At 38.7% G+C, this 24,097-nt stretch overlaps 1 protein-coding gene across 6 annotated transcripts; it reads right to left on the bottom strand.

Annotated features, from left to right (window-relative positions):
- Window positions 1-2,352: 2,352 nt before the first annotated feature.
- Window positions 2,353-22,980, bottom strand: LOC132198921 (uncharacterized). 6 transcript variants are annotated; one of them, XM_059623224.1, is made up of 18 exons: window positions 11,984-13,465; window positions 11,215-11,433; window positions 10,643-11,002; window positions 10,075-10,435; window positions 6,817-6,880; window positions 6,626-6,737; window positions 6,348-6,530; window positions 6,093-6,254; window positions 5,819-6,004; window positions 5,548-5,748; window positions 5,266-5,489; window positions 4,463-4,566; window positions 4,232-4,361; window positions 4,005-4,121; window positions 3,674-3,914; window positions 3,356-3,580; window positions 2,752-3,037; window positions 2,353-2,656 (listed from the first exon to the last, which is right to left on the bottom strand). In XM_059623224.1, exons 4-10 carry the CDS (start codon window positions 10,163-10,165, stop codon window positions 5,611-5,613), a joined length of 936 nt encoding a protein of 311 aa, XP_059479207.1. In that variant the 5' UTR covers window positions 10,166-10,435; window positions 10,643-11,002; window positions 11,215-11,433; window positions 11,984-13,465; the 3' UTR covers window positions 2,353-2,656; window positions 2,752-3,037; window positions 3,356-3,580; window positions 3,674-3,914; window positions 4,005-4,121; window positions 4,232-4,361; window positions 4,463-4,566; window positions 5,266-5,489; window positions 5,548-5,610. The 6 variants fall into 6 exon arrangements, with proteins under 6 accessions (XP_059479207.1, XP_059479202.1, XP_059479206.1 ...); XM_059623219.1 differs by lacking the exons at window positions 10,075-10,435; window positions 10,643-11,002; window positions 11,215-11,433; window positions 11,984-13,465 and adding an exon at window positions 22,736-22,980 and having other exon boundaries at window positions 4,463-4,584; XM_059623223.1 differs by lacking the exons at window positions 10,075-10,435; window positions 10,643-11,002; window positions 11,215-11,433; window positions 11,984-13,465 and adding an exon at window positions 22,736-22,980 and having other exon boundaries at window positions 4,232-4,324; window positions 4,463-4,584.
- Window positions 22,981-24,097: the final 1,117 nt, after the last annotated feature.

Genomic DNA, 24,097 nt, shown 5'->3' with positions numbered 1-24,097 from the left:
TTTCCAATATAAATAATCGCAAATAATAATAATTCTCTTATTAAACGTGTTTGCCGCGTACATGCGCTGCTGGAGCAGCGCGCATTATAGGCAATTTTGAGAATTTTCCAAATTCCTTAAATCCATCACTAATATACACTTAAAGGAATCGGCCTGGAAAGTTTTATCCAAATTGGCTGACCCATGCCAAAAGTTGGTCAAAATTATAAAAAAAACTTCTGCCCTTTTGATGCCGGGCATTTTAGCAGACATCTGCTAGTTGAAAACCCTTTCTTCTCTTTTTTTAAAATTAAAAATTGTTTTGACCGAGAAGAATTAATAATTCTAAATGAATCAAAAATAATAATGGTCATGTTTTCCTATGGGGGTTCTCATACTCCTGATCACCACGTTGAATTGCCGCCAATTAATTTTAAATACTAGTGTTCGCGACAATGCTGCCCTCTTTGCCGCTCGGCGCTTTTTTAACATTTGACTTGACATATTCAGATAACAGATATAGGGTTGTGAAACTTATTTAGACGATCGACTATTTTTTTCTGGGCTTTGGTTTCGCCTGAATTCATCAAATGTGCACGAATCATGAAATTTCAAGACGATTGACACCCACTTAAAATCGTCTAAAACGCCCAAAACCGTCTAAAAGCGTCTAAAAATTGAATAAAACATAGACTATAGTCTAAGAGTGTCTAAAACTCACCATTTCTTCTCCTGCGGTACACAAATATTCAAAAGAAAACAAAGATTTTTGTTTACCGCGCAATCAATTGATTTTTTGCTGTTGAAGTGGCATCTATCTCTTGGGATGGGCAAAGCGAATAACCAACTTATTCTCCAAAATGCGACTTATAGTGTTTTAAGCGCGTTTTCAGATGTAAAAAGTCCAAATTGTTGGTTAAAATTCAATTTTGAAATCTACTTTTCGACTATTTGATGGAAAACCGACTATTAAGCGGAAAAGTCGACTTTTTTCAACTATTTTCCAACTTTATTTGGGAAAAATATAAAATTTAGTGCTGTGATTTTATAAAAAAAAAATTTCATGGTTTCTGGCGACCCATTTAAAAATCTTGGACAGGTCATTCTGAGCATTTCTAGCTAGTTTTGGCGAAAAGTGATTTTTACCCCCTTACCCCTAGATCAACCCTCGGGACTTGAAAAAAAATCATGGTTTCTGGCGACCATCTACAAATTTCGGACAGGTCATTCTGAGCATTTCTAGCTTGTGTACAGCCCCATCCTCGGGGTTGCAATTTTCGCAGCGCCAATCTTCAGCTCCACGAGCTCTGCTGATCACTCCATTCACTCTCAAGTTCTCTAACACACTTCACGTGTACGCAACGGTACCGCACATACCTATATACACTTCAGTCCGATCGCCTTTTTGGACACTTTTCCTTCGCAGCTAGCGCAGCTACTCGTCCAGACGCCATCTTTTTTTTTCAAAAAGAAAGTCCCAAAAACTGTCCCAAAAAGAAAGAAAGCAAATGCTTTCGATAGCACTTTGCAGTGTTAAGAAAATAAAAATGTATTTAAATTGAAAATAATAGATAAAGTGTACATAACATTTAGTTGATTCAATGAATTAGATTTAAAGTTTCGATCCTTTCCTTCGTTTTAATTAGAAATTAACTACAAAGTATGATGTTAAATTTATTTTTAACATTTCTAGTATTTGAAAACTACATATGTGGAAGCTTTCATACTGGTGGTTTATCACTCTCGAAAAGAAAAGGGGTGCATCAAAACTTTGTCATAGACAAAATCCAAGTTGTGGTTGCTACGGTTGCATTTGGAATAGGAATCGGCAAGCCAGGTGCGTAGATGACAAAATTGTTTTGCTAAAAATCAAAAGTAAAAATTGTGATCAGATGTGAGTTTAGACTGGCCGTAACAATTTTATTTTAAGGATGCTGAAACCAATAACGATTTGGAAAGGTTCAGATTTAAAAAAGCCTTAACTCTGGCAGTCAAAAGTGAGCACCCAGAAGAGAGTTGAAGACGACTGTAAAAAATTGTCAGCTCTAGATAAATTGTATATAATGTGTCTCAGATATTCTAGCTAGCATTCAGTATCTAGGAATTGCTTTATGACGAGCTAATATCAAAGTCAGATCTGATATTTGTCAGTGATGTGGACACATGCCTTACATGATTGCCACAACAAAGGTCCTCTGGAGTGGTTTGGGAAAAAATCAAACTAATTTTATCCCCCCCCCCCCCAATAAAGAAAGATAAGAGACACAAGAGGATTTTTTTAATTAAGTACTGAACCCTTTGCAAAAATTCTTAATTTTGATTTAGTTAACTCGGGAGAAAGAATAAAATAAACAATATCGTATTTAACTGCTGGTTGTCTTCTTCTGGGTTATATTCCCTATTTAGTACAATTCTACTTTTCAGATAATACTTTTAATTTAGTGGGGAAAATCACTGATGGGAGGCGGGGCGGGTTGCTTCATCACGGGTGGGGTTGGAAGTTCTCTCGAGGTCGCTGCTCGGATGACACCGGACGAGATGAAGGGCTGCTGCAGGGTCGGACAGGTTCTCCTGGGAGCGCTGATAGTCAGTCACAGAGAAAAGGCCTGGCGACTCACTGGGGTGTTGAACCCGGGGGACAGCTGTTGGGTCAGCAGGTGGTCGCCAGATTGGGAATCTAGGGACGACAAAGAGGGAATGAGTATTTTGATTTAAACAATTATCATGTGAGCTGGTGCTAAATGCAACAACAAATGTAAGAACTTCGTTTACCTGTCAGTTCTGCAGGCAAAACTCGGGGGTGTGTCTCGAGGGTGTCAGGCTGGGGTGTTAATTGTCCGGCGGAGGTGCCGCCTGGTCCAGGTCGCCGGCTGGTGAGGTTCAAAATCCTCCAAAGCTATGAAGCGTAGGTTGTTAGGCTGTTTTCGAACCGTAAGATCTGCCGAAGGGTTGGTCGCCGCGTGCTCTTGTGACAGCTTTTCATTAGACTCATCTTTCTCCATGTCGTCTGCATCATCAGCAGTTATTTCAGGACGTTCCAACTCTGTTTCACGGGCACCTTCAACCAAAGCCACAAGAAATTTATTAAAACTTCATCAAAATAAAAAAATTTAAATGGGGTGAAAAGAGTTATTTCGTTCTTGATTTATATTTTCTTGATAACAATTTTAAAATATCAACTTCGTGACTTAAATTTGCATGGCATGACAAACAAACATGGACTCCAATATTTTTCATGAGAGATGATATCATGGTATAATAATATTGGAACAATAGATGACTCATTTATATCAATTATTATATCAACACGTTGATATAGTAATTTATATCAATGATGGTATACTATAATCGATATAATATATTTTTGACTGGGTACCTGATAACGACCGTTGGTCCTCTGCGGAGGCATCAGAATTCTTGGCTTCAAAATCTTGCAAGAAGCGGTTTTCGAACTGCCTCCGTAACATCTGCCGCAGGGGATGTGGTCGCCGCGTGCTCTTGCTCTTGTGAGAGTAGCTTTTCATTAGACTCATCTGCTTTCTCCATGTTGTCTGCATCGTCAGCAGTTATTTCAGGAAGTTCTGCTCTTTGTCTTGGCCACCTTCAACAAGGCCACAAGTAATTAATAAAATTTCATCAAAATAGAAAAATTTAAATGGGGCGAAATGATGACAAGTGAATAATGATATGGTACCTGATGACGACTGTTGGTCCTCTGCAGAGGAATCAGAATTCTCAGCTTCAAAATCTTGCAAGTCGCGCAGGTTGTTAGGCTGAACTGCCTCCGTAACATCTGCAGCCGGGGATGTGGTCGCCGGGTGCTCTTGATCTTGTGAGAGTAGCTTTTCATTAGACTCATCTTTCTCCATGTCGTCTGCATCGTCAGCAGCGGTTATTTCAGGACCTGCTCTTCGTCTTGGGCACCTTCAACCAATCTAAGCCATAAGAAATTAATAAAACTTCATCAAATTAAAAAAATTTAAATGGGGGCGAAATGATGACAAGTGAATAATGATATATGGTACCTGATGACGACCGTTGGTCCTCTGCGGAGGAATCAGAATATTTTGGTTTTTTGCCGTTCTCTGTTTCTTAATTCTGCACGATCAGATCGGCGCTTTTATTAATGGGAGGCGACGAGCCTATAAAATAAAAACAGATTCAATCAAGTTAAAAATATTTTTAGTCAAGTATTGGAATATCAAAGATAAAAAATCATGTTACACCAATGCAATTACAAATAAATGAATACCTTCATCCATTATGATCAAAACGGACGAATCATCAAATAATGGTGATGAGTTGAAGTTCAGCTCCTGCTTGGCGTTCAATTCCTCAGGAACCTCTTCAACAACACTTTGGTCATTATTCGGTGGTGAAGTCTAAAAAAGGAAAACAATTATGCATTGAAAACGATATCAATTTTGCTTTCAACAGCAGTTTTTTAGTTGACAAAAAAGGTTTTATATTAACTAATAAATACCGTTCATGACAATATTGGGGGTGAAGATGTGTCTGTCGGCTCAAAACTCATGTTGTCGGGCTCGCATTTGACGTCATTGGCCTCCTCCTTTTTTACCACCAACCCTGGAAAAACGGTGGATGCTAAAAGATATGAGTAAACGACGATTGATATAATTCTGTTGATGTAATGTACATAAAAATATAATCACAAATTGTGTACTTTACGAACTATTAAGCGCAATATTTAATATATTTTCAAAAGCAACGTTGTCAATTAAGCAGCAGTTTGTCAAAAGTTTTTATCACAAATATTTTTTTAGAGGTGAAACTGCGACTTTGAAGAAATATATAGTTCATAAAAATTCACGCAGCACAAATAAAATTTAAATTATCAAATCATTTTAATTATTCCATAGTTCTCTTCAGTCCTTGATTGATAAACCGAATAGCTAGACTGATTTTGAAGCTTTTTTTACCAAATAGAATTGCTTTATTTTCAAGGAAAAAAATCCACGCCACTTCATGGTACGGTGCAGTATGTTTGAATTTTAACACACGACGAAATTTCGTGGCCACCGACAAGTGAGGGCTGATATAATATCTGATGATACATAAGTTTGGCAAGCCGTGTGAGTGCTGTTGAATGCATTGAATTTTATGTGTTTCGAAATATTTTTGTCGTCGTTGAATCACGCGAGCAATAGTAATAGTATGCAGCGTAATGAATAAGCGTACAAGCGGCGCAAGAGCAAATACAACATGGATTAAATGCTAAATATTCTAAATATTAAAATGATAACAATAATGTTCAATGTTGTATACCTCTCGTTGCAACAACGTGAGGCTTCTCCTGAAAAAGGGTTTACAAAACGGTATTTGGTGTAATTGCCATATTCGGTTCCGTTTGGCTTATTTCTTCCTCGGAAGTCACTGGCAGAAATTGTGAAGAACTTCTCTTCTGGAATCCCATAGACACGATATTCTATCGAAGAGGAATCCATTATTCCGAATTCTGTTCTTAAAACACAATATCAATCGGTGCCCGACTGTGAAATTTCAATTTTTTTTTAATATCTCATAAAATAATGTTAAAATTATTCTTACTTATGATGCTCAAAACTATTTGTCCAACTCATCCATTCTGTTGATGGTGTTGAGCCCATCATTTTAGGTTGACCGAACTAGCCGCCTGCGACCGAATAAAAGGTAAGCAATTCCATGGCTCATTTGCTGGGCTGTAGTGCAGCTCTTGATGACCAGAGTAAGCTTCTTTTCGTCGGTGAGGACACCTATTTCCAACTCGGCCTGACAAAAAAAAAATTGTTGCAGTGGGTAATTGTAATTTTCATTAATTTTCATATTGTATTATAAATACCTTGCCAAGATAGAGTCGGTAAAGGGGTTCTCTCTGGGTACCAAGTAGTTTTTCTTCAGCCTCAGTCTCCTGTCGTGATCTGGCAGTTTGTGTTGGTGGCCTGCTTGATCTTGGCCGATTTGTCAGATCAAAAAACTCAGACCGTACCAGATTGTCAGACGTGCAGGCGGAAGGCTCCTCATGGTCCTTGAAATAATAAAAGAAAATAATTATTATTAAACACCTGGCAGCTTCATTTTTTTTATTTAATGCAATTTAAATTGAATTTATCTACCTGTTCGTCAGACGAGGTGGACACATTTCGCTCTTCCTGTTGTGGTCTGGCAGTTTTTCTTGTCTGCCTAGTTGATCTTGGGCTGCAGTTCGGATCAAAAATCTGGCCCGCAGTGGCAACCAGACTACCACCAGAGGTGGAAGGCACATTCCACTCCTTGTCCTTGAAATAATAATAGAAAAATAATTATTTATTATTCACTTGGCAGTGTCATTTTCTTTTTTATTTAATGCAATTTAAATTTAATTTATCTGCCGTCGGCTGTTGTGAAATGTGTTCGTCAGAAGACGAGGTGGACACATTTCTCTCTTCCTGTCGTGGTAGTCTGGCAGTTCGTCTTGTTGGCCGCCTGCTTGAAGTGGGGCAGTTCGGATCAAAACTCTGGCCCGCAGTGGGAACCAGACTGGCAGACGTGGAAGGCATATTCCGTTCCTGGTCCTTGAAATAATAATAGAGAATAATTTTTACTTTAGCACCTATTTTAGTCTTATTTAATTTTTTTTATGTAATTATTTCAATTTAAATAGCTATACCATTCTAGGCGATAGTTCCTGGGCGACACTCCGTACTTCATCTGCCCTTACAGCCAGTTTGGTTGTAGCTGCTTCAATTTCGGCCAACTCTAGGATGGACTTTTGGTACTTTCTGTATAAGAAGATTGTATAAAAAAATTTTAGATATTCATTAATAAAGACAACATATAAAAAATATACAAAATGCTTACATCATTTCTTCGCTTGGCTCATCGACATCAGGATCAAAGGAATCCGGGATAGTGCTCAAAAGAGCTGCAGAATCATAAAAATAATGAATTTTTAGATATTTAAAGTGAAATGTGAATTTTATCAATTAAGGTTAAAATCTCTATGAAACTATAGTTTAAACTTAGAGGTGCAAGTGAATGATTAATAATTTTCTAGCGTAAAATTTAATGAGAGATATTCACATGCAAATAACTTTCTTATGGGCACTTATGGGATTTGCTGGTGCTAACTTTTAGTTATAGCATGTGAATATCCCTAAATAAATTTTAGTTGGCGCTACGTGACTATGATGAAGAGATCGAGCATGTTTGGTGATCGCCCTGCTGCGTGGAACATTTTTCCAAAGCCGCGCGCTTCAGATGCTATTAGTGACGAATTTCTTAAATTTTCTCCACTCCCTTAACGAAGTTATTTTTTTTATATCATGTAAAACCTTGACGGTGTATCGTACCAAATGTACTGAGGCCTGCAAAGGACTGATTAACACATATTTTTTCCACTTTGTTTATCAAATTAATTTTTAATTAACTATAGCGGCCCTTCAGAGCAATGAGTCCGAAATCTCGGCTGCACGCTTAAGGCAAATTTTCCTGCTTTCTGGAAAGTTAAGCGGTAAAAACAATCTTAAAATGCGTTTAAAAATGCAGTTTAAAAGTTTCATAAAATGAAATATTATGCCTATTTTCTGCTGCAACTTTATACCTGTTTTATGCTGTGTAACTTTTATGCCTATTTTATTCTGGTCTTTTCTGACGTTTTACGGCAGCATTTTCAGCTCCTTTTACTCATTACATTATTTCTCCATTTTATTCGCTTTTTCTCAGCATGTTATCCTCTTTTTTCTGACTACTTTACAAACTTTTAATCATCTTTTATATCCCATTTTTAATTCATATTTTATGACACTATGTTCATGAAGCTTATAAGTAATTAAAGTTTGGGTTGCATAGGAACTTTCCAATGAAAATGTCCATTTTTTTTTATAAGTGCGTTTTTATTGCAAAATTAATAATAACACAGCTATCATGGCCGAGAAAGATTAATTGAAACTATTGAAAGTGATAACAAAATTTAAATTTCACTTCCGTTCCGCAGTAAACCGCTCTCGATGTCAATACTAAAATAGAAAATTTAGAAATTGATTAATCCAGCAGGCTAATCGTGGTGCAGTTCACCCCCACCAATGAAGTAGCATGAGTACCCATGGTGAACATAAGTACCCTTGGGTGCAAAAGTACCCATGCACATTAGTACCCATTTTGTCACATAAGTACCCATCGCAAAAGTACCCCTGCACATAAGAACCCTTCGCCAAAGTACCCATGCTCATAAGTACCCTTAATATTTTTCTTGAAAAATGCACTTTATGACGTCATCTTGCTCAATATCGATATTATCGATACTGGGATAAATCGAAATTTGGTTATAAACCGACACGATAATAACCGGTGTTTATTTTCTTTGATGGGCGTGGCTTGTTTACGTATTTTTAGGGATTAGAGTTTGGTCCCTTATAGCATTTGAAATATTAAAAAACGCCACATCGTCGTTTGCAACAATGCCGGACGTCGAATGGGCGCCTCTTATAGCATCCGGATGCGATATGTGCCAATTTCTATTAAAATTTAACATTTGATCGTGATAAACCCATACAGGATCCGACATCCGACGGTGAATTCTTCATATTTTGGTCTAAATCTCCAATATTTAGAAAACTGGATATATTCAAGCATAATTTGGTAAAATCCAAAGAGGGTTTGACGCTCGCAAAAGACTGTTCAAAAAATTCACTAACCTTTTGCATCGCTCCTGCACCTGTTTCAAACAATTTCTTCAGCACCTCTATTTGTCAAAAATATTTTTCAAAAAAGAGGTCCATTATACCTTGCTCAGGTATGATAAAGTGTGGTGTAACCACAGGGACCTTTAATTATTGTATTGCAGAAGAAGAACTTTAATTGTACAAATCTTATAATTATGTAACCGCGCGCGTTAAGGCCATTTAGTATATTAACCAAAGCTGAGCACAACCCTTAAGTTCCCGCCCCGCGCGCCACGCCACCACCAAGAACTACGACCGCCGCGCTCAGGGCGCCACCTGAGTGCCCAAGCAGACGCTTCCTGGACTCGACTGAGTGTGGTTGTAATGGTTTCCCTTCCCGCTTTAAAAGGTATTGCTTGGCGCCCACGCTAGATAAATTCCGAACTGAATATCCTTTTAAATCAGCTTAATCCGTTCACTAATTCAGTCCGAACCTTAAAACTCAGCATTTGAATATTAAATCTAATAGTAATTCCGCATTAGTTTGGCCAATTATTGTTTAGTTTTAAGAATAAACCATCACTTTATTTGTTATTGTTAATTAACTTGTTTACTTGAAATATCAATTAACCCTTTTTAGTTAGAGCACAAAGATAAAAGAGTAAAAGCATTAAAGGCCAATTAGAATTAAAGCCAATTTCCATGAGGCCGCCAAGTTAAGTCAATTAATTAATTAAGAAGCACGTTCGAGTCCGGGAAAGTCTCCAGCTCTGCGCAAGTGAGAACTTCGGGGAAAAGTCCTGTCGAGAGTCACGACAGATTTGGTGTCAGGTGGGTGGGGTGTGTTTTTTTTCCAAATTAACGCACCCTTTGGAACGTCCCGCGCACCCTGGCCAGCCCAGAGAGCACGGTACTCTCCCGTACCCTGTTTTCGCCGAAGTTCTGAGGATCCGAGACCGACCGTGACAAGCCTGGTGCCATCGACAAGAAGCGACCGCTGGATCGAGGTGCACCGAAAGTTAAAAGAGGCTGACGGAAGGAGAGCGCCTTAAGAAGCACCTTGCCGATTTTGTTCACGGGAAAACACAGGCACACTGCTGTAGAGCGCGACCAAGAAAAACGCAGAGCTGTTAATTTAAGGTATCTCTTTTAAGTTGTAATGGATCCTATTATTTAATTGGGTAGAGTGCTTTTTGTAAATATCAGCCTTAAGGGCGTTTTGCAAAGGTGCACTTCATGCCAAAAAGGAACTCGGAAATTGAAAGTTAAAAGTAATCAGCAAAGTTGGGTTAAAAACGCGAAAAGTTAAATTAGAGATTGGGTGATAATCCTCTAATTGAGAGAATTTTTTTTACAAAGAAACAAATAAAATGGTCCATTGCTAAATTTTATTGTTGTGGCTCAATTTTTATAAATAAGCGAATAAATTTAAGAAATTTTGTAATATTGTACTCACCAATTTGACCATGGAACCTCTCACCTCGTCCGAGTTGGTCAACAGAGATATCCAACCAGAAGACCCACAGTCCATCGCCATTCGAGCTCATGTCTACCAGTTGATTGGCATCTACAAAGCAGATGGCAGCCTGTCCTTGAAGAACTTCATCCACAGTGTTGAGCGGGTGAAAATCGCCTTTCCAAACACCCGAGATGCAGAGCTTGTCCGCCTTGCTGTCAGCAACACTGAAGGCGACGTGTTCCGGTTCGCCAGCAAGCTCAACTTGGACGCCCTCTCACTCCAAGACCTGAAGAAGGCGTTGGCGTCCGAGTTTGAGCAGCCACCCAGCTACTCCGAGGCCAAAGATGCGTTTGATGGCCTGGAACAAGGCAGCAATGAGTCAGTCGTCCAGTTCTACCGCCGACTTGTCAATGCAGGGGAGGTGCTCCTCAGTGCCCTGCTCGAACGAACCAAGTACAAGGAGGAAACACGACGGTTCTTCCTGGAGGAGGAACTGAAGCACCGATTCTTTGAGGGGCTCCGCACCGAGTTTCAGCAAGCAATTGTTTATTCAAATTCAAATCACCTTTCCAGCATGAGGGAAATTGCAGAAAATCAAGAGCACTTCTTGCGGCGAACCAAGCTCCGGCGTGAGCGTGAGGAGCAAGCTCAAGCAGCTGAGGATGAAAAATTGCAGCAGCAGCAGCAGCTCTTGGGATACATTCGCCAGCTGAAGGATGCTGTCTTTGGTGCCCCCAACCACCAGAGCACTCTCATGCAAACCACCAGCAGTGTGGTGACGTCCAATATGTGGCAGAGCAATCCAGCAGCACCGTCAGTCTGCCCCGTTCAGCCTCCGAGTGCGACCATCACCTCCGTGTGTGGCTCCACGGTGGGAGCTACACTGCCGATCACCAACGGCCACCCTCCAGCAACCAAGGAAAGCCTGCAAGAAAAGAAATGTCACAAGTGTAAACAGAAGGGACACATGGCGAGGAACTGCCCAAACGTGCCTTGCCAGCTGTGTTCCAGGAAAGGACATCGCTTTGGCCGGTGCCCCGAGCAAAAGTGCACATTCTGCTCAGCCCGAGGGCACCCGGCCAAGAGATGTCCAATCCAGAGGGCTTTGAGAGGCAACAATGGTGCAGCCTCACTCACCTCTTAGCCTTCGTCAAGCTTGTCGTGAATGTCCGCCACTGCCGAGCAACTCGATGGGCTCCCTCCATCGGAAACCAAAGAAAGGCTCCAGTGTGCTTGGATGCCAACCTCGAGCAACCCCAAGGTCCAAGTAGAGTCATCTCATCCCACCAGAAGAGAAGACCGACGCAAGAGTCTTGTCGGGAGGCCGTAAAAGCTTCTTGACGAGCAAGAGATATCCTGAAAGAATGTGAAAATTAGTATGTGTGAATTTTTAATTTTAAGGCAAGAATGTAATTAAAATTAAGAAAGTGAATTTTAAAAGTAAATGAAAATTAATTAAATATTTTGTGAAATGATAAAATGTTTTAAAAGCAAATGAGCCACAGCAAAAGTTAGAATTTCCCCAATTATAATTAAGATTTAAGATATAAAATGTCAAAAAGTTACAAGTTAAAAAGGAAAACAAGATTGTTAAATGTAACACAGTTGAATTTTGTCCAGAAAAAATTTGAGAATTGATTGTGTAAAATTGTGTTTTGTAATTTTAATTTAAGGAGGACAGTATTATGATTTCAATGATTATGTTTAACTTTAAATGCAAGGAATTAAGTTAGGCCAGCATAAATTAGAAAAGTAGAGAAAATTTAAAATAAGAATTGTGTTTTGAAATTATGTTTACGTTGTGAGATAAGAGTGCTTACAAATCGCGACACTTAAATCTAAGCTGTGTTTTAAAATTGTTGTCAAAATGTTAGAATAATTATATGTGCGAATAGTTCAAGCTCACCTCCTACATTCGTCGGCACTGTCGGCAAGCAAAATCGTGTCGAAAATCATCGCCGCATCGACGAGTGCAGTTCTCTCATCGCCAATTTGTTTATGTTTTGTTTTGGTACCTTTCCTCCTCCCTCCACCGCACCGCTGTTCGCTGCCCTGTGCGTGACGTCACGCCTCCCGCAGGAGCGAGCAGGCAAGAAGATGAGGAAGAAAGAAAACGCTCGCACAAATGTAGCGCGGGTTGCTTACCACCTTCATTCATGCTGCTTTTTAGCTATTTAATCCAGTGTGAGCAATTTCGTGCCAAATTTTCTTAAGATTAAAATGTTAAAAATCATGTTAATTTTACGGATAAATTAAATTTGTAATTTAAGAAATTAATTTAAAAAAAAAAATTGGTTTTAAAATACCAAAAGTGGCAATTATAAATTAATAATATGTTAATTAAGGAACAAAATTTAAAATTTTCGAAAATTGTAATTAAAATGTAAGTTCACTGTTTGCGAAACATATTTGTCTATGAATCTGTCCGAACAGAGAGCAAAGGTCACAGATGCCGAGTTGCTGATTTGAGGGCAACCTGGATGACGCGCGCGCTGAGAACCAATTCTCACCACCCTGAGAACCTGCAGCGGAGCGCAAGCCTGTCTGAGGGACCCGATAACAACCCCATTGTCTCGGACGCCCTCGGCCCTCGAGAGCACTTGCGCAGCTTGTTCGAATGCTGTCAACCTTGCGCCCCAGACTGACCCTGCCGAGGACCCGGGAGGACAAAGAAGTTACGAGTCACGAGGGCGTGACTCAAATTTGTCGGGAGGCAGTCTGTGGTGTAACCACAGGGACCTTTAATTATTGTATTGCAGAAGAAGAACTTTAATTGTACAAATCTTATAATTATGTAACCGCGCGCGTTAAGGCCATTTAGTATATTAACCAAAGCTGAGCACAACCCTTAAGTTCCCGCCCCGCGCGCCACGCCACCACCAAGAACTACGACCGCCGCGCTCAGGGCGCCACCTGAGTGCCCAAGCAGACGCTTCCTGGACTCGACTGAGTGTGGTTGTAATGGTTTCCCTTCCCGCTTTAAAAGGTATTGCTTGGCGCCCACGCTAGATAAATTCCGAACTGAATATCCTTTTAAATCAGCTTAATCCGTTCACTAATTCAGTCCGAACCTTAAAACTCAGCATTTGAATATTAAATCTAATAGTAATTCCGCATTAGTTTGGCCAATTATTGTTTAGTTTTAAGAATAAACCATCACTTTATTTGTTATTGTTAATTAACTTGTTTACTTGAAATATCAATTAACCCTTTTTAGTTAGAGCACAAAGATAAAAGAGTAAAAGCATTAAAGGCCAATTAGAATTAAAGCCAATTTCCATGAGGCCGCCAAGTTAAGTCAATTAATTAATTAAGAAGCACGTTCGAGTCCGGGAAAGTCTCCAGCTCTGCGCAAGTGAGAACTTCGGGGAAAAGTCCTGTCGAGAGTCACGACATAAAGATTGCTGCTTGCAATGGTTCCAAGGAAAACCATAACATAGGGAATTGCTGACTGTTTTCGTTCTGCACTGGTTCTGCAACGGTTCCACACCGATTCCACACAAAATTGTGTGGAGCTGGTTCTGCAACGCTTCCACACCGATTCCACACAAATTTGTGTGGAACTGGTGTGAAAACAGTATAGAACCTGTGCAGGCTCTGCATTGCTTCCACACCATTTCTGCACAAAAGTTGTGTGGAACTGGTGTGGAAACAGTGCAGAACCAATGCAGGCTTCTGCAGTGCTTCCACACCAATTCCGCACAAAATGTTTGTGGAACTGGCGTGAAAACAGTGCAGACTAGGTGCAGGCCCTGCATCGATTCCGCACCACTTCTGCGTTAACAAAAATCGGTGCAGACTGTTAGGGATGGTTTCGTCCACAGCCCAACCGCTGAAAAACATGATGAATGACTCAAACTGTTACACGTCCACCCTGTCAACATCTGCAGTAAAAAAAATCCAGATTATGCAAGTAGCATAATTATTATTTGATTAAGACGTTATTGACTTGAAATTTTTAATCACGAAGAATGCAGAACTGGTGCACAACTGGTGCGGAACAGCTTCAGGCTCTGCACTGGTTCCACGGTGCTTCCGCACCATGTTCAAAAACATTTGTGTGGAAATGGTGCAGAACCGGTGCGGGTACAAGGCGTACCAGCTATTGACTTTGAAAACGCAAAATATCGAGTTTGCCAGGCAGCCGACTTGAGACCGTAGTTAATTGACGGGGTAAATTTACTTGCGGTGGCCTAACGGAGAAACGCAGCCACGCACTGGCCTGCACCGCTTCTACACCTATTCTGCACAACTTCTGCACGAAAAGCATGTGAAAATGGTGCAGAAGTGGTGCAGACAAGCTGCAGGTCCCGCAGTGCTTTCACACCATTTCCGCACAAAATGTGTGTGGGAATGGTGTGGGAACGGTGCAGACTAGGTGCAGGCTCTGCATCGATTTCGCACCACTTCTGCGTGAACAAAAATCGGTGCAGACTGTCTCAAACGTCTCAAATATGTATAAAAAAAACTGGAAAAATTCAATTTTCTAATATAATTACAATTCAACCTGAGTAATTCACGGAAATCATTTTCAACTCTAATTCGAGTGTAAGGGCAAGTAAACACTCACCAAATTCTTCTAGCCGTGAAGTTTCATTTTGCGGGTTAATTTTAATTTTCAATATTTTTAACTCATTTTTAAAAATCGGCAACCAAATGTGTTTAGTTATAATTCGGGCGAGTTTAAACATCCCAGATTATATAGAGACTTAATTATTTGATTATTTTGTCAAATATATTAGTAATATCATATTGTAAAAAGTATATTTTCATCAGCATTCCGTCAACAATTGATTCTTTAATGTTACAGAGTGAGAGTAATTGACACTTTCCCTAATTAAAAGGTCTACAGCGTGGAAATATTATTTGGAAATTTGAAGCTAATGTGAGGAAAAATAGATTTTAATTTATTTTCTGCTGTTCAAATAATTCGCTCGCAAATATTCGTTCGGCTTTTTCTTCGCATAAAAAATTAAAAAAATATGAATATGATTTTCAAATTAATGATAAATTGGTTTCTTCAAGATCTTTTGCAAATATTTAAATGACAAATTTAATTGGTGAAGTTGATTTATATTATTAAAATTTTTTTTGGTAATAATTAAAAATAATTTGGATCAAGGATTTTGAGGAAACTAAAAATTTATAAAATCAAAGCTGTGTATAATAGCAACACACATTTTTTTTGGTGTGAAAACATTGAAGAACTAGTGCAGGCTCTGCATTGCTTCCAAACCATTTCTGCAAAAAATTGTGTGGAATTAGTGTGAAAACGGTGTAGAACAACTGCAGGCTCTGCAGTGTTTCCACACCAATTCCGCACAAAATTGTTGTGGATCTGGCGTGATAACGGTGCAGACTAGGTGCAGGCTCTGCATCGATTCCGCACCATTTCTGCGTTAACAAAAATCAGTGCAGACTGTTAGGGATGGTTTCGTCCACAGCTCAACCGCTGAAAAACATGATATGTGACTCAAACTGTTACACGTCCACCCTGTCAACATCTGCATTAAAAAAAAATCCAGATTATGCCAGTAGCATAATTATTATTTGAATAAAACATAATCGACTTTCAATTTTTCTCACGAAGAATTCATAACTGGTGCAAAACTGGTGCGGAACAGCTTCAGGCTTTGCACTGGTTTCACAGTGCTTCCGCACCATGTTCAAAAATATTTGTGTGGAAAGAGTGCAGAATCGGTGCGGGTGCGAGGCGAACCAGCTTTCGACTTTGAAAATACTAAATATCGAGTTTGCCAGGCTGCCGACTTGAAACCGTAGTCGATAGAAGGGGCAAATTCAGTTACTGCGGCTAAATGGAGAAAAGCAACCCCGCACTGGTCTGCACCACTTCTACACCACTTCCGCACCTCTTCTGCATGAAAAGCATGTGAAAATGGTGCAGAACTGGTGCGGAAACGGTGTATACTAGGTGCAGGCTCAAACCGTTTCCACACATGTATATTATTTTTTTGTATGCAATTTATATAATAAATTAAAATTACTAAGTAAATAATGTGGCAAGGGATTTGAATTTTTAGCTTGCTTTTCTTTGATGGATTTTGTGTGTTGTTTATAGTTTAAGTAAAATACAATGCCCTGCTCTTCTTGTTTCGGCTGCGGGCTGCAGTCATAATTCATGAGGGGTGAAATTATTTTGACAAAAATGAGTGTAAAAATATTCATCTCAAAAATTCTTTTGAAGTTAAATTATTTCACTAAATATTTTTTATTTTATAAAAAGTAGTTGATTATTGTTCGAAATATTTTTTTTCAATAAATTAGCCAAAAAATAATTTTATAACATATTTTGTAATTTTTTTATAATTCTTTTTTTCTATATTGCCAGTTTTTTTTTACAAAAATTTGGCAATTATTTTTGGAAATATTTATTCAATTTTTCAATTTTAATTTTGAATTTGAAACTGAAAAGTACGATGATGTTTTATTCAAATAATAACTCTGCTAACGGCATAATTTCGATTTTTATTACTGCAGATGTAAACAGGGTGGACGTGGAAAAGTTTGAGTCGTATATAATGTTTTCAACGGGTGGGCTGTGGACAAAACCATCCCTAACAGTCTGCACTGATTTTTGTTAATGCAGAAGTGGTGCGGTATCGATGCAGAGCCAGCACCTAGTCTACACCGTTTCCATACCAGTCCCACACACATTTTGTGCGGAAATGGTGTGAAAGCACTGCAGAGCCTGCAACTTGTCTGCAACAGTTATGCACCATTTTCACATGCTTTTCATGCAGAAGAGGTGCACAAGTGGTTTAGAAGCGGTGCAGACCAGTGCGGGGTTGCTTTTCTCCATTTAGCCGCAGTTACTGAATTTGGCCCTACTATCGACTACAGTTTCAAGTCGGCTGCCTGGCAACTCGATATTTTGTGTTTTCAAAGTCTAAAGCTGGTTCGCCTCGCACCCGCACCGATTCTGCACTCTTTCCACACAAATATTTTTGAACATGGTGCGGAAGCACTGCGAAACCAGTGCAAAGCCTGAAGCTGTTCCGCACCAGTTGTGCACCGGTTCTGCATTCTTCGTGAGCAAAAATTTCAAGTCGATAACGTTTAATTCAAATAATAATTATGCTACTGGCATAATCTCGATTTTTTTCCTGCAGATGTTGACAGGGTGGACGTGTAACAGTTTGAGTCGTATATCATGTTTTTCAGCGGTTGGTCTGTGTACGAAACCATCCCTAACAGTCTGCACCGTTTTAGTTAACGCAGAAGTGGTGCGGAATCGATGCAGAGACTGCACCTAGTCTACATCGTTTCCACACCTGTCCCACTCACATTTTGTGCGGAAATGGTGTGAAAGCACTGCGGGACAAGCACCACTTCTGCACCATTTTCACATGCTTTTCGAGCAGAAGTTGTGCAGAATAGGTGTGGAAGCGGTGCAGGCCAGTGCGTGGCTGCGTTTCGCCGTTAGGCCACTGCAAGTAAATTTACCCCGTCAATTAACTACGGTCTCAAGTCGGCTGCCTGGCAAACTCGATATTTTGCGTTTTCAAAGTCAATAGCTGGTACGCCTTGTACCCGCACCGGTTCTGCACCATTTCCACACAAATGTTTTTGAACATGGTGCGGAAGCACCGTGGAACCAGTGCAGAGCCTGAAGCTGTTCCGCACCAGTTGTGCACCAGTTCTGCATTCTTCGTGATTAAAAATTTCAAGTCAATAACGTTTTATTCAAATAATAATTATGCTACTGGCATAATCTGGATTTTTTTTACTGCAGATGTTGACAGGGAGGACGTGTAACAGTTTGAGTCATTCATCATGTTTTTCAGCGGTTGGGCTGTGGACGAAACCATCCCTAACAGTCTGCACCGATTTTTGTTAACGCAGAAGTGGTGCGGAATCGATGCAGAGAATGCACCTAGTCAACATCGTTTCCACACCTGTCCCACTCACATTTTGTGCGGAAATGGTGTGAAAGCACTGCGGGACAAGCACCACTTCTGCACCATTTTCACATGCTTTTCGTGCAGAAGTTGTGCAGAATAGGTGTAGAAGCGGTGCAGGCCAGTGCGTGGCTGCGTTTCTCCGTTAGGCCACCGCAAGTAAATTTACCCCGTCAATTAACTACGGTCTCAAGTCGGCTGCCTGGCAAACTCGATATTTTGCGTTTTCAAAGTCAATAGCTGGTACGCCTTGTACCCGCACCGGTTCTGCACCATTTCCACACAAATGTTTTTGAACATGGTGTGGAAGCACCGTGGAACCAGTGCAGAGCCTGAAGCTGTTCCGCACCAGTTGTGCACCAGTTCTGCATTCTTCGTGATTAAAAATTTCAAGTCAATAACGTCTTAATCAAATAATAATTATGCTACTTGCATAATCTGGATTTTTTTTACTGCAGATGTTGACAGGGAGGACGTGTAACAGTTTGAGTCATTCATCATGTTTTTCAGCGGTTGGGCTGTGGACGAAACCATCCCTAACAGTCTGCACTGATTTTTGTTAACGCAGAAGTGGTGCGGAATCGATGCAGGGCCTGCACCTAGTCTGCACCGTTTTAACGCCAGTTCCACAAACATTTTGTGCGGAATTGGTGTGGAAGCACTGCAGAAGCCTGCATTGGTTCTGCACTGTTTCCACACCAGTTCCACACAACTTTTGTGCAGAAATGGTGTGGAAGCAATGCAGAGCCTGCACTGGTTCTATACTGTTTTCACACCAGTTCCACACAAATTTGTGTGGAATCGGTGTGGAAGCGTTGCAGAACCAGCTCCACACAAATTTTGTGTGGAATCGGTGTGGAAGCGTTGCAGAACCAGTGCAGAACGAAAACAGTCAGCAATTCTCTATGTTATGGTTTTCCTTGGAACCATTGCAAGCAGCAATCTTTATCATACCTGAGTAAGGTATAATGGACCTCTTTTTTGAAAAATATTTTTGACAAATAGAGGTGCTGAAGAAATTGTTTGAAACAGGTGCAGGAGCGATGCAAAAGGTTAGTGGATTTATTGAACAGTCTTTTGCGAGCGTCAAACCCTCTTTGGATTTTACCAAATTATGCTTGATTATATCCAGTTGTTCAACTATTGGAGATTTAGTCAAAATTATATGAGTAGCGTGAGAACTAGTAGCAACCTTCATCATTCAAGCCCGTAAAAAAGGGTAAAACGGAAACGAGAAATACAAATATTCATAACAATTGGATAAACAGATGTTGTGATGAAGTCAAATTGTCAATTCGGTGTTAATGATAACCGGTTGCGACGACGATTAATTGGGAGAAAAACCGGTTCTTAATGTCTTGTTGCATCGAATGGGATCGATTTGAATCGATATTTTGTGACGTCATCGATCACGTGGATTTCGTAAATATATGCAAAAGAACCCGCTCACAAAAGGACCCAACGGGTACTTTTGCATTTGGCACAAAAATACCCATTTTGAGGGGTACTTATGTGGTCACATAAGTACCCCTGGGTACTTATGTTCGAGATGGGTATAGATGTGACGAAAAATGGGTACTTATGTGGAAAAGGGCCACAAAGGGGTACTTATGTGCCGAATCCGGGTACTTATGCTATTCTAAGCTCCCTTATATACATAGTTTTTGCAATTTGGACGTTTGGAAAATTAATTATAAAGAAATATTTTTAATGCTAATAATGCTTACCAGCAAAACATAAGAATTATCTTAAGGTTCTCTCCTTATTTGCGCGCCTCATGGTCCAAAAAAAGAAGTCTGCATCCGTACATATTCCGATCTGAAAACAAGCAATCTGAAAGATATATACGTGATACAGAAATAATTTTTCCAAGCTATCTCTCTCTCTCTCTCTATTAAAATATTTGTTCATAATTATGTATTTACCTGTACAAAATTTTCCCTACCTTTCGCTGGCCGCGTGTGCGAGAAAATCCTGAGCGCCCCTGGGATGACGGTGGACACAAATTTTGGGAGAATTGATTCTTTTGATTTCCGTCTTCGTTTTCGGCGTCGTGTTGCACGTCTCTCAAGGGAAAAGACGTTTTAGCGTTCTACGAGATTCACTAAATGGCCGGTCTGTCACAGAAATCGAACGGTAATCGGTAATCCCAAAAAACAAGTAAATCACAACGTGGTTTCACAACAACGACTTTGCTGCCATGTTTGTTGTTTGAGAGGAACAAGTCGAACCATGCCAGATGTGGGCAAAAATGGCGTTTAAACTACTATGACGCGAAGGTCACATGCTTTTACAATCTTTAATTATAACGATTTATGAACAAAGTTAAATTTGATATTTAATGAGTAATCATATTGCGAGCATTGAATGATGGATGCTTAAATTTTTATCTACAGAAGGGTGTATCCACGGGACATTTGAGATGAATTATGATCAGCTCCAACTTTTGGAATCATATTCTCATTTTTACATATTTTATAGGTGTTGATGACATGTTTCAGAATCCAAAATTTCAGGTCTAAATTTTGAATTTCGCCGGATTTTGGAAAATTTTGAAATGAGCATATTCTCGCTTAAAAATGAAAATAATAAGAAACCATTTTCACGTTCGTAACTTTTCAATGCAAACAACTTTTCCAATGACCTCGAGGTCATAGGTCAACTTTCAAGGTCACTAATGACTCCGGCGAGTAATTAAAAAAAACTAGAATTTCTCATCTACCCATGGATAAGGAAGTGTTAAATAAAAAAAAGGTAGCCAAAGTGTACAATCACATACTAAAAATTTGGGATGGTATGTTTTTTAGTTTTTGAGATATTTTCATCCGAAGTTTAAAAATTGGCAAAATTTGGGTTCTGCAAGACGTAAAAGAAACCAATTTTTGGGCAAAATTTATCTTTTTTCATGTTTTATATCACTTAATAACCCGAAAAATGTATTCTGGTGCCATTTTATCGCAAAATAATTGAAAACTGGAAATTTCACTAATAAAAAACAGTAAATTTTGCCAATTTTTAAGCTTTCGGATGAAAATATCTCAAAAACTAAAAAACACAGTCCCAAATTTTTAGTATGTGATTGTACTCTTTGGCTACCTTTTTTTTTAACACTTCCTTATCCATGGGTAGCCTCGATGAGAAATTCTAGTTTTTTTTAATTACTCACCGGAGTCATAAGTGACCTTGAAAGTTGACCTATGACCTCGAGGTCAGTGGAAAAGTTGTTTGCATTGAAAAGTTATGAAAATATGTGAAAATGGTTTCTAATTATTTTCATATTTAAGCGAGATATGCTCATTTCAAAATTTTTCCAAAAAAACCCAAAATCCGCCGAAATTTTCAAAATTTTGACCAGAAATTTTGGATTCTGAAACATGTCATCAACACCTATAAAATATGTAAATATGAGAACGATATGATTCTTAAAGTTGGAGCTCTTAATTCATCTCAAATGTCTCGTGGACGCACCCGGAATTTATTTAGATTTTGTGAAAATATTGAAGTTTCAAATAAAATTAAAATTTTTACTGCTCTCTGTCACTCGCAATTCAGATATAATTATACATACATAAATATCAATATGTAGATAAATTGATTTTTTATTTATAAAAATTTCAATGGCGCGTTTTATTATTACAATAATTAAATATAAAAAATGCATTAGTATAATGATTATTATTATTGTAAATTCCAAGTTCATCATCCGTTTGATTATTTTCACTTCCTAATATTAATTTTAATCTATAATTTGTATAATTTATTTTCAGTGTGTCCCATATCCCTCATTTTGTATTTTTAAAATAAATTTGCCCATTAAGCCATGAGATCAGAATACAAATGTTTGTTATAAGTCCAGATGAAATACCATTTTCAACCTTAATTCAGTTATAAATTATATCCTTACGTATTTTCAGGGATTTACTTTATTGCTCTTTTTTTCGTCCAAATTTTCATGCGGATTTTATAATATAATTTTCTGAACCATTTTTTTTTCAGAATTCTCCGCCTTTATTCTGACCACACAATTCTTAATCCCTCTTTTGACCCACTTTTTATACAGCTTTTATGAACAAAATATTTCAATCCCTTTTTAAACCTAAATTTTAATCACCTTTTATGGACAATAATTTTAATCCCCTTTTAAACCTTATTTTTCTTCCGGCTTTCTGAGGAAAATTTTGTAACCTATTTTATGACCAAAAAAGGAGAAAATTTTCGTCGCGTAAAATTTTTAAGCAGTTTTCGGCCACATTTTTATTTTAATCCCCCGCCTTTATTCCCATATTCTGATACTTTTCACCAGAAAGCATTTTGTGAGGATCATTTGCTGGTTCTATAAATTTTAGTTATAGCGTGTGAATATCCCTAAAATAAATTTTAGTTGGCGCTACGTGACTATGATGAAGAGATCAAGCATGTTTGGTGTTCGCCCTGCTGCGTGGAATTTTTGCGAAGCCGCGCGCTTCAGATGCCTTAGTGACGAATTTCTTAAATTTTCTCCATTCCCTTGACAAAGCTATTTTTTTTATATCATGTAAAACCTTGACGGTGTATCGCACCAAATGAACCGAGGCCTGCAAAGGACTGCTTAACACATATATTTTTTCCACTTTTTCATACAAATTAATTTTTAATTAATTATAGCGGCCCTGCAGGACAATGAGTGCAAAATCTCGGCTGCGCGCTTAAGGCAAATTTTCAGTTTCGTCGATTTAAAAAAGGGCTTAAAAAATACTTACGAATGGGTGCCAGACGGTAGCCTCTAATTTGGACGTAGAATTCCACCGTCCTCGTCCTTGACGGAAACAACGAGTGGTATCCCGATGGGCAGCGACTGAGCATCCACACCAACAAAGTGGTCCGCTCTGTACCACTTCTTGAAGGATTTCTGACCGCGGGAATCGCGGCTCGGCGGGACTTCTGCCTTCAGTTGTAGTGCAGCCAGGCGGTGGACAGATTTGGAAAATGCTTTACCCATTGGTACGTTTCCTAGATGGCGTTGTCTAAGGAGAGTAAAAGATGGAGGAGATGCGGAAGGGAAGCTACCTCCTAGGAGACCAGCTCGCTGATTGGCTCTGGACCAGTTTAACAATAGGAGGCTCCTCCTCTGCGCGCCTCCTCTACCTTTTACTCTCCTTTTACGTTGTCGCTCGTCATCTCCGCGGCTGGAGTAGCGCTGATTTGGCGCTGATTTTTAAGAAAGAAAATGTTGTAGCCAAAGAAATTTACTTTTCTTTTTGTAATAAGTCATTTTGATGACATATAATATTTTTAATTCTAAATCAAAAAATTCTTCCAAATTAATTTATTATTTGATATGCGCTATAATTTTAATATAATTTTTTCCATTTTTTCAACACAGCCAATCAATTCTTCGTTTAGTTTAACTCCTAGAACTAAATTTTCGTACAAAAATATTAAGCGATTAAAAAGTTTCAAAATAATTAGTTACGAAGGTGTGCCTTAATGAAGGCTAAGCGGCACATATAAGTAAATATTTTCTGATAAAATAAACGCCTCGGAAAACGTTTTTTTTTCAATTAAATTAAATTTTTTCTAAACGTAAAATCAGACGCAGAACTGATCAGCAATATTGAAAAAATTAAAAAAAATTATAATATAAAAAAAAAATTTAATTTTCAATCCCTAGCTTAATTTAGATATTAATTAATTCATTTTAATGATGTAGCACTCAAGACTGAGACTTTAAATAGAATTAAAAATTACATTTATATTTTAAATCAAACACACCTTACAATTAAAAATATCCTTATAAAATTTAAAAATAATATAGATTTTTAAAATACACGATTAAAAAGCAATGTCCCCCAATTCTTTTTTATTTAAAATTTCTGAAAAAACTCATGAATACAAGTCATAGACCCTCTACGTACGTGACTTGGTCAGCTGGTTTTATTACAAAACTTTTATTTAAAAATTTTAAAAGTGTACCACATTTTATTGGGTCGTTACATAAGCAGTTGAGTTTACGCTCAATTTTGAACCATGACGTTCACAATGCAAGAGGGATGAACAATTAAAAAATAATATAATGATATGCTTAAAGAAATACTCTTTTCCATTTTCGCGCTGAAAAGAGC

Source organism: Neocloeon triangulifer, unplaced genomic scaffold (assembly GCF_031216515.1).
Source record: "Neocloeon triangulifer isolate White Clay Creek 2 clone unplaced genomic scaffold, ASM3121651v1 ptg000013l, whole genome shotgun sequence".
Taxonomy (NCBI): Eukaryota; Metazoa; Arthropoda; class Insecta; order Ephemeroptera; family Baetidae; genus Neocloeon; species Neocloeon triangulifer.
This window is presented reverse-complemented; position numbering and strand designations above follow the sequence as displayed.

Excerpts from the sequence above, each read along its gene's own strand:
- LOC132198921 (XM_059623219.1), bottom strand. The coding sequence starts at position 22,838 with ATGCTCAGTCGCTGCCCATCGGGATACCACTCGTTGTTTCCGTCAAGG. Across the intron at positions 6,531-6,625 it reads AGGAACTATCGCCTAGAATG|GACCAGGAACGGAATATGCC; the intron begins GTATAGCTATTT and ends TATTATTTCAAG. Across the intron at positions 5,749-5,818 it reads ACCGACTCTATCTTGGCAAG|GCCGAGTTGGAAATAGGTGT; the intron begins GTATTTATAATA and ends TTTTTTTGTCAG.